This window comes from Orbicella franksi, chromosome 15, assembly GCF_964199315.1.
Source record: "Orbicella franksi chromosome 15, jaOrbFran1.1, whole genome shotgun sequence".
NCBI classification, from domain to species: domain Eukaryota; kingdom Metazoa; phylum Cnidaria; class Anthozoa; order Scleractinia; family Merulinidae; genus Orbicella; species Orbicella franksi.
Genome location: NC_138159.1, coordinates 3840561 through 3854377, shown reverse-complemented (window position 1 = coordinate 3854377; position 13817 = coordinate 3840561). Strand labels below are relative to the sequence as shown.

Below are 13817 nucleotides of genomic sequence, written 5' to 3'. Positions count from 1 at the left end.
CCTTCTCTTGTGGTCAAAAGATCTTTTCGTCGTAGTTAGTACAAGACCGTGTTTCTCTATGTGTAAAATGTAGGTGCAGTGAGTGAAGACAAAAAAGTTTCGAAGCTGGATGGAAAGAGCCTGTTGCAACAGTTTAATCAGAGGTGTGAAATTTTATATTTCGTTTTCTTTTGTGCTGTTCGATATGACCACGATTGCTTTTGTTTTCACGACGGACGGAAGATAATTTAGACTACACCTTCTAAAACCTGCTATTATTGTCCCCTCTCCCCAGTCTCTCCGCGGTAAATGGTTCCTCCTTTCCATTCCCCCGTAAACTAAAACCGCCTCAGTGAGTGAGAGCATCTCGTCTAGTTCGTTGTGTCCTTCACTTGGATTAGTGTTGCTTGTGTGCGGTATATCCTACTAGTTCCTACAAACTCTGCTATATCGGCACATATGACAAAAATGTACTAATTAAAGTAAGGAAATTCGAGGTCTTATCAGGGGGTTTAAGGAGTACAGGATATTTTGGTAAAAAAAGTAACGTCGGATACAGGGTATTTGAGGGGAAAATAAATGGGATGTGGACATAAATGGGACATACATGGGATATGTAGTAGAAAAATCGTCAATTTTTGCAACTGGAATTAACCGGAATAAGGGATATGTAGGCCAAAAATTAATGAGATGTGTGATACTCAGACCCTCACCCCCTCCCCCTAATGGGGCCTTAAATTCCTGTTGGCAAGGTATTATGCTCCGTTTCTCAGTTTCTACCTTTCGGAACAACTTGAATCTCATACCCCTCCTATAATAAAAGAAACAATAACCCCTTGTGTAGTGCTTAAGCCTGGGGGCAAGATCACCTAACAGTTCGTAGTGTAGCGATGAGAGCATGCTCGTAGTTTAATGATGCTTCAAAGTTTAGATTCCTCCAAAGCTTTGTTTATTCAACGAATGAGACCAGTTTTTAAATCTTGTGTACATAAAATGTGACAAGTGTGGTGACAACTGGGTCTTGATACAAGCATTTATTGGTTTCCGTAACTACTCTTCAAGCCTGTCGGCGAACGGACAACCTATTGAAGTTCCTTCCCGGGCATAGTTTTGAATTTTACAACTGGTTTTGACTTGGCTCCATCACAGTTAAAGTCACTTGTACAAAAGAACATTGGTTGAGTACGAAGCACATAGAAAAGAGAAAAGAGCAATAATCAAGTAAGCTTGGAAATTATTTTGCTGTCCGATACATCTATATATTTAATCTACATTTCTATGTTCTGAGCTTTGTACATTACCGAACTGGTAATTCTATACTTGGGTTGTCGTAGCTAATATGACAAATATTAACAACTAAGGCCGACATGGTTCTAATTTTGTAGGCAGTCTTCGCCAAGGCAAGAATTTTAAAATATTTCCATACAGCTTGCACTGACAGCGCATTTTTGAATCCTACATTAGACTCATATTTCAATAAATTGCGGTCATCAGTTATCTTCCGTCGCATTGGATAGAAATATGAGTCCATTTTCTCTCGAAGTAAACAACCAACCCATAACTAGTGACTTAAATACGAGAGAAAATCAAGTCGAAGGACGATTAGTCTTCTCCGAAGGTTCACAGGAATGTGCTATGTACACAAGACGACAGGAGTCTAATATTACCTTATTCCCCATTAAATGAGGGATCTTAAGCTCCGCCAAGCACACGCCCGGTTTCTAATTCGCATTAACACTGACAAACTCGCCATGCAGCCTAACTTACTGAGGTGACTTATAGGTTTTGTAAGATCCATCATTGCTAAAATTTCCTTAACCGCAAAGGTCATCTAGACGGATCTGAATGATTCTAAATTGTTCCTTACACAAATTTCAAGACGTTTAAGGTGCTATGTTTCCAGCTCAGTCACTGTGACTCATAACATGGTTTTATGGAAAGATCTGTTTCCCCTAACTAGCTCAAGAAAAGAAATGTTGCAGCCCGCAGTGGCAGAAGTGATTTAAGAAATGGAATTGCACAATCTAATCTAAACATATTTTCCAAATAACTTTGACATGACATCAGTAGTTTTTTAAAACAGTTTGCGAGAAAATTAAACAAGGCTTTCCTACGGAGAGAGTGGAATTTTAGACTAGTGCATCTTTCTTTCAAGATTATCGCGACAGAGCTTGAAGAAATCTTCTCTGATAATTTTTATAATGATGAAAGTCATAAGCTTGTCGAGGATATTATCTTACGGCTCTCTTAACGCACGAGGGTTCTGGGATTCCATCATGACCATGGCAACACGATTGGGCAATAAAGATCCGTGAAGATAATTGCTGACCAATCATATGTAGCTCACGTTGAAAAGTGTGAACATGAGGTGAACATGCGAAAAAGAAAATCTTAACTTACTCGTTACAACTAAACACATCGGCTTTAAAGGGCTTATAAGTAAGAGCCCTGCTTTAAAACCTATTTATTTACATTAGTGTCGGTTTGGTTTGTTTGTTTTTAAGATATGGCAATGAAGAAGACAAGACAGAACTGCAGAATGATGCATCACAGAAACAAGTGACATAAAATGAAAACCGTTAAGTCCCGGATACCACTTGACAGAAAAGCCTGGAGCTAACAAAATGATGCATGCATCACGTGGTCTTAGATACGTTCTAATTGGTCTTCTTATGACGTCATTTCCAACTAACTTAAATGGGAAACGGTTTGATAGCGAAGAGAAACGTAAGTTAGTTTCTCCCGAGTTCTCAAACAGCTTCCACTTTTGGGGACAGTAATAAGTGAAACATTGACTTACAGCAATCTCTTTATCGCGTCCCTTCTTTTACCACATTATTCCCCACCAACCTTAATAGATAGAACAGAATTTAAAGGTCTGTTGTTACTCGCATTGATGATGAGGTTTCCTTAATATATGTGTCAACTGCACATCAAAGACGTTGGATACTAGGTAGTGAGCATAAAGAGCAATCTTGGTTGCGGTTAGATGTGTTGTATGCCATTTGCTGCTCAAGAAAACATAGATATAAGAAAAACAGAGGAGTTATCCGTCGACAAAGTCAATCTTCCTGACACATTGATAACGTTATCATCATTAAATATTTGAATTCTTATATGTTGATTCCCCAGGAAAGTCTGCCGAACCAATTAAATCTACAGTAGAAGCTTTATCTGCGAGGCTGTTTCGGTTAGCTAAGCGAGATAAAGGTAAGTAAATTGCAGAGTGAATGATCATTCTGAAAAGGGTAATTTTATTCGCAGTATACGCACATGAAGAAAAACATGACACTTACCCGTACTCCTGTACATTTTGATTGTTACTCCTGTCAAGCCTTAACTGAAAAAAAGGGAAAGCATAGTAAATAGACTGAGAAACAACAAAATTGATGAGTTCCCAAGTCGGCTTGCAAGGTTCCTTGACTAACAATCAATGCTTTTCTTTCACCCAGTTTTGTGAACAAATTGAAAGAGTTGTGTACCAATTGAGAGGGTCTGCAATGCAAGCACTGTGGAGTTTTGATTAGATTACTTGTTACTTTGATTAGTTCTGATTCATCTTCATTGTTATCTTATAGAATCCCATTTACCTCCTCAAATACATCTTACCGTGGTCATTCCAAGTAACCCTGTTATTGGATCAAGGAATTTCAACTTACTCAAGAATTTCGCGCGAAACCTGGTGCAAGAGTTTAGTGTGTCCTCCTCAGGAACCAGGATCGCGATAGTAACTCACTCCTCAACCCCTCGCCTCGCTTTTAGTTGGTACAAGTTTATGAACATAGAATGTACTTTGAAGGGCATATCATCTCTTAGGTAAACATGTGAGGATCTTAAATTACAGTCAATCTTTCTGGTGCAGTACAATTACTGATCATGTCTAACATTCTGTGCCAATAATAAAATGGATGGTAATGTGAGCTACTGCTGTAGGTGAAATATTTGACATGTGTTAAATTAAAACTTTGCATTTGGCAATATTGAAAACATGTACAGTTAAAGATTTCTTTTGTTTGTCAACAGATTTCAGGCTGGACAACGCTCCTCCATTGACAGCTTACTGAACTTTGCCAAAACGAAGCTCTATTCTCAAGCTAACAATGAAACGAATCCAGTGCACAGAATTCTATTTATCATTGCAGAAAGTACTGCTTTAAGCTCTGAAAAGCTGACCGTTCTTCCCGCCAAAAAGCTTCATGACAATGGTATAGAGGTGTTTCTTCTGGCAGTGGGCAAGCACGTGACTAACAACGAACCAAATAAGGTGGCCAGTAAACCCTTCAAAACTCACTTGTTCCGAGTTAACTCGTTCCCAGATCTTCCTAGGCTTTCTACAGCTTTCAAAGGCAAAGGTAAGTTGTTTCTTTTCCCTCATATTTTTGTTCATTTTTGCGTGAAAAGTTGAAAAAAGAGCAAGGTGGTATGCTGGATGATTTTTAAGCAATCTTTGTAGCGTGAAATAGATATGGGTTATTGACTAGACGTGAGGTCAAGATGGTAGGATATTTGCCAAGTTCTCTTTTTGCGTGTTCATGGATCGAGACGGAGTTGAAGTCCATAAACTCACGAACAAAGAACAAGACCAATATCCTGCCAACTTGACCTCACGCTTGATCAATAAAGTTTTTATTACATGGCTTTCGGGAAATTTTTTCTAGCGGGACACAGCAAGTAGTCCCGAGCGGGCAAAAAAACGCCATCTTGTCCACTCGGGTAGCCAATCACAGCGCAGGATTTGGTTCATGGTGCCCTCTCACGGAGCTAGCCATATGATTAGCTCTATTCTCTACCGGCATATGTGACCGAGGTAGGTTTCGGAGTTGTTATTTGAAGAACATGGCAGACTTGTAGCCACAACAAAATTGGCTACGAAAACGAAACTTGAGAACAAAATTGAAAAACTTTAGGCTAAATGTTTTCTACTACTACTTACTTAGCTTCTTTGTGCCTCGTGGCACATAAGGCCTCAGCTAAATGTTTCAAGGGTTTATTATTCAAGACATATCTCCTCTAAAAACTGAGTCCCTGAAACAATAATTTCTGATTAAAATTTTACGTCCCATCTCTCTATTTCACAGGATTCAATCATAGCTGCTCTGGTGAAGGATTCGTGTACGATGAATGCAATCGCCGTTGTCGCTGTAAAGACGACCATCTTACTGACTGTTACAGAATACGAAAGGACTTCATATCAATGCCCCTTGAGGAGCGCCGTCGATACGTCGAGGCCTTAAGAGTGGTATCCAGTGAGGCTCCTTATAAAAGTACCTATGATCTTGTTACCATGCTTCATCCGAAATTCTTCTACATCATCCACGAGAAACCATTCTTCTTCCCCTGGCATCGCTGGTATTTGTTTGTCTTCGAAAATTTACTTCGTCACGTAGATTGTCGTGTGACAGTGCCCTATTGGAACTGGGCACGAGCAGTGTCACGCAAGCGCACGTGGCGACAAACAGACATTCGGGATATTTGGAACCCGGGGCCTCACGGCCTGGGCGGTAACGGTGAACATGGATCCGGGTGCGTCCGTACGGGACCTTTTAAGGCCGGGAAGTGGTCGTTGCCGAGCTGGTTGAGTTCTGAGTGCCTGTCCAGAAATTTCGATCACAAATATTATTTACCAGGAGAATGGTATGTCAACTATCTGATTAAAATTCCTAGGAATGAATTTCACAAATTCGAATCTGGTGTCAGAGACTACATGCACAATGATCTACATAATGCCGTCGGGGGAACGATGGCGCTAGACGAATCTGCAAATGCACCCGAGTTCTGGAGCCACCATGCTTTCCTGGACAAGATATGGTCAAACTGGCAGGATCGGGGACCGAAATATAAATTTTTGTACTATAGGAGCATAAACAGAACTCTCCCAGGCAGCAATCACTTCGGGTGGGAGTTTATGGACCTCCAAAATCAACCCCATTGTATAAAGATCCTGTATGACGAGTCACATGACGAGAAGGTACCCGATGGAACTGATGACGGTTCAGACAGTAACCGCGATGACCTTATTAAATATTATATTGATAACGACGATGACGATGAAGATGATGACGATTTCGACGATGATGATGTTGATCTAAGAGACGAAACGGCATAAACTAACTCTAATAACTAACCACAAATGCAAAGGGTGGTATCTGTTCACCACTTGGGTTGAAACAGTTTTGTTATAAGAGCTGTTTTTCATTGATACGCTGAAGAACTACCTTTTCTCCTTAGTAACGTATAGGGTTATACTTTTTGCCCGAGACATTCGACGTTTTCAGTAGGTTGCCCAGTAAAAAGCACTGCGAAATTTTCGCATAATCCTATTCAACAATTAGATAATGGGCTCAAGATTTCTATGAGGTGGTAACTTCGGAAAAACGAGAGAACGTCGACGCGATTTCGCAGACGACCTCCAGTCACTGCACACAAATGACTGATAGTATACGAGTAGCTCAGCCAAGCAGATTGCAGCATTTCAATTAGTATACTAGCAGAATTCTACTAATTAACAATTAGACCCGCAGCCCGCAAGGGCTACGGGTCAGTAGCCCATGAGGCGAAGCCGAATAGGCTATTGACCCGTGGCCTTTGAGGGCGAAGGGAATCACCCAACTAGTATCACCCAGCTAGTCGGACAGAAAAAGCAATAATAAAGCTTACAAATGCAAGTTGGAGAAAAAATAAAACGAAAGAAAGTGTCACGCTCGATTGCACCAATTTCGCTACTCGAGGACTATTACTAATAGTCCTCTAGTGGCTTAGCCAATTAAAATGTAGGATTTGCATTAGTCCACTAGTTGGGTGATACTAAATTTAATTATAAATGCATTCTATTCATGACTGACGTTCTTGTATGACACACGAAAAAGCTGTAAGGATAATTGAGTCTGGGGTATTATTCTGACTATAAAATGTTTCAGCAAGCAACCGCGCACCGTGATCCTGCTGGTACGGTGGATCAATAGTGATCTAATCGGCTTCACATGGAAAATGAATAAAATAAAAGCAGAAACCGACGCGACATCGGATGATTTATAAGGTGTACTATATTTCGGCTTGTCAAACCAGCCTTCTTCACTGGTACAATGAGAATTTTACCTACTACAGCCCGGCCAGAACATTTCCTTTCCTCTTTTAACCACGCTGCTAACGACATGTAATTGTTCCTCATCGAAAAAAGCTTTCCAACCGAGACTCTATCCGTAAGGCCAGGGAAGCTTTTTTTTTTCTTTAGTTCACTACAAAGATATTGCATAATCAGTACATAAATCCTTTCTCCTGCAAAGCTCTAGGAGCCAAAGAACACTTTAAACAAAACCTAATAAACTGAGTAGAAGTAGAAGGTAGAAGGTAGAAGGTAAAAGGTAGAAGGTAGAAGGTAGAAGGTAGAAGGTAGAAGGTAGAAGGTAGAAGGTAGAAGGTAGAAGGTAGAAGGTAGAAGGTAGAAGGTAGAAGGTAGAAGGTAGAAGGTAGAAGGTAGAAGGTAGAAGGTAGAAGTATTAAGTACTTTTCGCTGGTTTTAAGTCGACTTTTACAAAGGACAAAACATTCGGACTGTCACACGGTTTGAATTTTTAAGAACTTCCCTCACCCACAATGCCTCGCGCACTAAGCATTGTTAGCCTGCAGTGCAGGCGGTTTTAACGTTCACAATCGTGGAGAGTTGGAACGCAATTTTTTCCCTCTCCCAAACCGTCCGCTTTTTGTCTAATCCAATATGGCGTCCTGAACACTCGATGAGGGGATATGTGCACTCTCTCGCCCAAACTACGCCTGTACCGCAGGTTAAGGTCACTTGAAAATGGTTGAAAATGTCACAGCGCGCATTTTTTTTTTTTACATGTGAAGATTTAAAATTCAGAACGGTTTTTGATAAAGGGAAATAAAAGTGTCTCTTTCTTCACGAACCCATCATGATTCTTTTTGCATCTTAAGTGGATTGTATAGAAGTATTGTATATATCTAAATACCTATGGTGGAATGCATTAAATTATGTCGGGTTTTATTAATTATAGATGCAAGGAAATTTCCCATATTTCTATTGTTTTGTTTTCGAAATCGAACGAGGAATGAATTGCTGGTCTCTTGAGATTTTAGTCATAAAACTAATTTATTCAACAGCCTGTTAACTTTTTTTCTAACGGTTAACAGTTCAATTCATAGTATCGGCATTACCAAAGATTTAAAACATGGAGCGCTACAGCAAAATTAAACGAATTGGTTCAGGAACGTTTGGCCAAGCTTGGCTGGTTGAGTCAACAGTGAGCAAGAGAATGTACGCTTTGAAAGAATTGGGTGTCACGGCCATGTCTGAACAAGACCGCCAGCTTGCGTTGAACGAAGCGAAGATTTTGTCAAAGCTGAAGCACAAGAACATTGTGCGTTACAAGGAGGCGTTTGTTGATCAAGGAAAGTTGTGTATCGCAATGGAATTTGCCGAAAAAGGTAAGTGGAAAAATAAACAATAATTTCTCAGATTTTTGAACTTTGGAGGAAAAATCAAGAAGATAAAAAGTATCCATCGTTTGCGCAGCGTTGGTTTTCTACCTAAAATTTTTTGCGTTAACAAAGCCGGCCACTACTAAATGTCGAAGGACGTTCGTCTAACACACTATTTCCAATCAATTTATAGACAAAATCACCGTTTAGAGCCCGGGAGGATGGCATGACTCATTCACCAAACGAGGAATTAGCCACAGGCTTCTCATCATGTGTTTACAGACTGTAATACAACCGTACCTTAGTAACCTTTAAGCAAACGAACATAACGTATAATCACCACTTTCTGAAAACTAATCCATCTCTGTTTAGGGACGGACCATTATTTTTTGAAATGGGGGAGGAAGGGTGGGTTGGACAATTTTCTGGGGCGTGAAAATTATTTCTCACCTTTAGGTTGTGCATTGTTTTTTTGGTGGGCAAAAGCTTGTGCAAGTTTTTTTAAAGTCAAACACGGGACCTGAATAGTATACTAAAAAGCACTTGCTCGATTTTTTTCCCTCATGGCCTCCCTTGTAGGATTTTTTTGCCAGCGATTTTGCTGTTCAGGAGTATTTTGTGGGAAATCGTCCATCCCATCAAAATTGTAATTGTCCGTCCCTTAAAATCATAGTAACAATTTCAGAATAAAAACTAGCGATAAAAAACGACGTTTCGATCTACCTGAGATCATTTTCAAGTTGTAGAAAAAGCGAATGAAATATACATGTATAAGTACAAATAGGGCGTGAGAATGTCCAATGATGAAATATGTCAATACAAGCGCTGTGTTAAAATAACAAAATGCTATAAAAAACTATATAAATAACTTTGCACGGATTGAATCTGACTGTTTGTTCAAAGTTGGCTTAAGCTCCTTTGCAAACAGCATTTCGTAGATCAGGCAGTTGAATTCACTTTGGCACTTTCTCAAGATCTTGAAATCACGATATATGTCACTTGGGACTGTTCCATGTTGCTCTTTACTGTGGTTCCCGATTGAAGACGATCCTTTGTGTTTCTCAATCAACGCGCTGATAGAGGTGTCGGCACGTAAACCCGACGTGGTTTGCATCGCACAAACCACACTTGTAGTAGTAAGCAATTTCGCAGACAAATTATATGTAAGAGAATTCTAACTTTTTTTTTAAAACAGGAGATTTATACACCAGAATTAGGGAGAGGAATGGATTATACTTTCCAGAAACGGTAAGTTTAAAGAAATTAACACTTGTAGCCATGATGCCAAAATTCAAATTATCCTAACCGGTTCTCCATAGTTAGACTGATTTTATGATTAACTCATCAAGACAATTTTCACCTTTCCGGCCTTACCTCTATCCCTTTTCCTATATATTTGATATGGTAATATCTTTTGGGGAGATAGCAACAATTAATTAGATTGTAATTCAATTTCTCCTTACAGACTTCTATGCATTTCAGCATCGTTCTATTGTGAGAGTTATTTGCGGAGACTTTCTTACTCTTCTGATTGAAAGCCGTGTTTTCATTTCCCACACGCTTGACGTTAACGTTTAATACATTGATGTTTTGAAGTGAAATAAGATGCTGACTTCTTAGTTAGGATGGAATTCAGTACGAAATAATTTTGTTGATTCTCAATCTTGCAGCAAATTTTAGAATGGTTTACACAGCTTTGTCTTGCCCTCAAGTACATTCACGGACAGAATATTCTTCACAGAGGTCAGTATAACTAGTACAAAAAGTCTTTATTATCAAGCAAGTTACCAGACTCTTTTCTCAAACTCGTTAGTTTGCGATCAGCGGTATCCTCTTACGCAGACGCTCTTCTGGCTCGTCACGCAATGTAACGGGGGAAAAAGAGTGCGTGACGAGGCCAAAGAGCGTCTTCAGTGTAGGAGGCTAGGCCGCGGTGCCTATATTCGTGACACTTTAATTCTAGATTCACTCTTATTTGTGTTTCAGATCTGAAAACACAGAATATTTTTCTTGGTAAAGATGACATCATCAAGCTCGGAGATTTCGGCATTGCCCGGATGTTGAATAGCACTTTGGATCATGCGCAGACCACTGTAGGTACGCCATATTATCTCTCACCAGAGATCTGTCAAAGGAAACCGTATCCTTTGTTAACAATGAATGTGGAAATGAAAAAGAATTAATGACAATGACTGCGAAGTAATCCTTCAACAATTTTTACAGTGTTTTTGATCTGCTTTTGTGCTTTCGGCTTATTTCTCTTCTGGCCCTTAACTTAATTTTAGCTACAATCACAAGAGCGATATGTGGTCGTTAGGCTGTGTGTTGTATGAAGTGGCAACACTGAAGCACGCATTCAACGCAAACAACTTCTCTGCTCTTGTAATCAAGATTTTACAGGGGCAATACCCGCCAATTCCAGGGTAAGTTACAAGTGAAAGTATCTTCTGCATGTTGTCTGTTACTTCCTGGTTTGTTTCAACGCATATTCAGTCATACCTTTCGACTAAACATTAATGAACATACTTTCTTTATAGTTGTTATGGACCACTTTTGGAGGACTTAGTTTCCGTACTGCTTCAAAAGAACCCTGACGACAGGCCTTCTGCGAAGCAGTTGCTGTATGTCCCAGCCATGCAGCCCTATGTGAAAAGGTTCCTTCAGTGCGAGCGAGAAAGAGGTGACAGTGTCGCCTCTGACATTTCAGACATATCTTCTAGATCCAATGCTGACTGTCCTAGATCTCGGATCTCAAGCTCTGGCAAAACGGAAAAAGAACAAGGCAAAGATAACATGGTTGAAAGGTCCAATGTTTCAAAACGGGATGGTCAAGAAAAACTGAATCCAGATATCTCAAGGGAAAATGCAAGAAGTTCGTCTAGAGAACGAAGGTTCTTCACTAGCAAAGCACCAATTCCTAACGCACAAGGAAACTGCCGTTCCTCTAGCAGCAGACCAAGTTTCTGTGTCGCTGACAACGTGCAAAAAACGAGGACCGCATTTCCCGCCTCTGACAGCATGTCGAAAGCGCGGGAAAATTTACCTGCAAGGTGCCCCGCTGACACGAAGAAGCACAGCCTACTTGCATTGGCGCATGCGCAGCAAAGAAGGCATTCTGAGCAAACGTCAGCTCGGTCCCAGCTTGCGACTAGGATTCCCAAGAGCCGAATTCATTCACAAGGAGCCCAAGCTCGGGACAATTCTGAAAACGAGGACGATGTTTTCACTGTTAATTATCCAACGGTAATCCCTAAGAGAAAGCCAGATGAGAAGAATGTTTCGAAAAAGCGAGAATTCAAGAAAAGCGTATCGAATTCTTCTGCGTCTCGTGCCTGTAGGGCTAATACCGTGACGGAAGAACAGAAACAAAAGCCTGCGATGTCGCTGTGCCAGCTGAAAAGTAACGAGGTCATGCGCACAAGAATGAGACACCAATCTGCTGTAACCACTGGCGATAGTAGCCGCTGCCCTGTTGAGCAGAGACATCGAAGGCTTTCGAACAGGTCGGAGATGAACAGAGTTAACAAGGAGAATGTAAGTGCCAGTCGACAAATAGACTGTTTATGGTCTCCAATTTTTTAATGCAAAGAAAGAATGCAAGAGGATATTTTTCGTTTAGTCTCTCGCTATTCTTTTCCCTCGTTTAAGGATCAAAGAAAACTAAAGAAGATAAGGTTACAAGATTTCAAGATTTCAAGGCTGAACTTGAATTGGCATGATCATTCTAGATCTCAACGGGTCGGGTAGGGAAGTGGTCTGTACCATACAGTAGCACTTGCGTTTTTGTTCGGAGACCGAAGACTTAAACCATTTACTTCCTGGGAGTCAGCACAAAATAGCATTTGTCCTTCGTTGGAATTCTAAGGTCATGCTATGTTTTGTGTCTTGTAGCACTGTCCGTTTTGCGTCTGTTTTCCGTCTCTGCCGCCACAAACTTCTTGCTACCATGAGCACTCACACCAAAATGAATAGGCTATCTGTTACAGCACTTTCGCCCGGTCACTTCATAGAAAAATGTTTTATTAATAGATTGATGTATTTTAAGGTAATATCTTGTGTTCTCAACAAGAAGTGATTATAAAATTATTCTTTTCAGGGCGCCCCGTCACAACCGCTCGTTAAAGTTATCGCCAGACGTCGCTCCTCTTCAGGTGCGTTGCAACAAATCCAGACCACCAACACAGAAAGCCAATCGACGGTCAAAACAAGCTCAGAGGCAACTGGAAACGAGCGTGAGATTCGGAAAAGAACTTATACAGTTTCCCAGGAACGGAGGCCTTCCGCGTTTGAAATTCCGGAAATAGATAGACAAATGAAATACAACGACGGAAGCGGAAGTTGCAAAGAAGGAAATGGAGGCTGCAAAGACGGAACCGTAAGTGAACACTGCAAACAAACCATGGTTCATGTTACTGCAGAGACCAAAGCCATTGAAAACAAGAGAAAAGTGTTGCCACCACCTTGCAAGTTCACTTTCTGCGGAAAGACTTTGCACCTCGACAGCGTCTCTTCCCATGATTCAATTTACTCTAACTTGGAAGCTCTGCGCATGTACCTCGAGAAGGAACTTGGAACCAGGCTTCTGACCGCTGTTTATCGTTACGTCACCAATGTATCCCTTGAAGAGCATGACCGAATTAAACAAACTGTTACTGCGATGCTTGGTGAAGATAAAATGCCGTACTTTCCAGTATTACTTCAACTTGTGGCTTGTGAGGCGATTTATTTCCACTAATCATGGGAATAAGAATTTTTTAGAGAATTATAATATTAAATAGATTTTATCAATTCGTATACAGAATTATCCACGTTTATATCAAATATATTTATTATTCTGAATTGCTTTAAAAATTTGAATAAAATTTAGACATTTCTTACCCTGGCCTGCCTATGATGCAAGTATGCATTGCGGACCTTTTCCTAAATCGAGGAAATGACGTTCCGAGTGTTAGTTCCTCCTGTAGAAGTGTCAAGAGTAGTAGAAATTTGCTAAGGAAGGAAAAAAACTAAAAGAACTAAAACTGCTTTTGTTTTGATTTTTTAACAACAAGCAAAAACCTTTATTGCTGGTTTTCAGTGTCACGCAATTCAAAATAGATCAAAATAAAAAACAAAACCGGTCAATTGATAAAGTCCAGAATCTGGGAAATGAAAGAAGGTAAATATGCAAAGACTCTCGCCAAAATTCTGGTCACAGCCATTTTTCTTACGCGAGATATGCGGAGAAATTTTTTACCCAAATTTATAGAGATTTGTATGGAGACGCCATGTTGGTGCCCATCCGTATGGGCACCAACATGGCGGCCGGAAACCAAGAGAAACATCTGTCACTGAGTTTTACTACAAAAGCGTAAGTTTATCCCACGAGGAACTCTAAAACATTAAAATAATACCTCTTCTAA

The 13817-nt window shown here is 40.3% G+C and overlaps 2 protein-coding genes across 2 annotated transcripts; both read left to right on the top strand.

The window, feature by feature from the left end:
* Positions 1 to 8043, top strand: LOC145470549 (uncharacterized). Its single transcript, XM_081454358.1, has 6 exons — positions 1 to 1200; positions 2484 to 2706; positions 3112 to 3189; positions 3558 to 3795; positions 4003 to 4331; positions 5058 to 8043. The coding sequence occupies exons 2-6, from the start codon at positions 2604 to 2606 to the stop codon at positions 6083 to 6085; spliced, it is 1776 nt and encodes a 591-aa protein (XP_081310484.1). The 5' UTR covers positions 1 to 1200; positions 2484 to 2603; the 3' UTR covers positions 6086 to 8043.
* An 89-nt stretch (positions 8044 to 8132) lies between these two features.
* On the top strand, positions 8133 to 13292 carry LOC145470546 (uncharacterized). The gene is made up of 7 exons (XM_081454356.1): positions 8133 to 8421; positions 9611 to 9663; positions 10086 to 10158; positions 10402 to 10555; positions 10701 to 10838; positions 10953 to 11949; positions 12512 to 13292. The coding sequence occupies exons 1-7, from the start codon at positions 8166 to 8168 to the stop codon at positions 13148 to 13150; spliced, it is 2310 nt and encodes a 769-aa protein (XP_081310482.1). The 5' UTR covers positions 8133 to 8165; the 3' UTR covers positions 13151 to 13292.
* The last annotated feature ends 525 nt before the right edge of the window (positions 13293 to 13817 follow it).

Coding starts and splice junctions, on each gene's coding strand:
- LOC145470549 (XM_081454358.1), top strand. CDS start 2,604: ATGATGCATGCATCACGTGGTCTTAGATACGTTCTAATTGGTCTTCTT. Junction 2,707..3,111: donor GTTTGATAGCGAAGAGAAAC/GTAAGTTAGTTT, acceptor TTGATTCCCCAG/GAAAGTCTGCCGAACCAATT. Junction 3,796..4,002: donor AAGGGCATATCATCTCTTAG/GTAAACATGTGA, acceptor GTTTGTCAACAG/ATTTCAGGCTGGACAACGCT.
- LOC145470546 (XM_081454356.1), top strand. CDS start 8,166: ATGGAGCGCTACAGCAAAATTAAACGAATTGGTTCAGGAACGTTTGGC. Junction 8,422..9,610: donor AATGGAATTTGCCGAAAAAG/GTAAGTGGAAAA, acceptor TTTTTAAAACAG/GAGATTTATACACCAGAATT. Junction 10,556..10,700: donor GAGATCTGTCAAAGGAAACC/GTATCCTTTGTT, acceptor ACTTAATTTTAG/CTACAATCACAAGAGCGATA.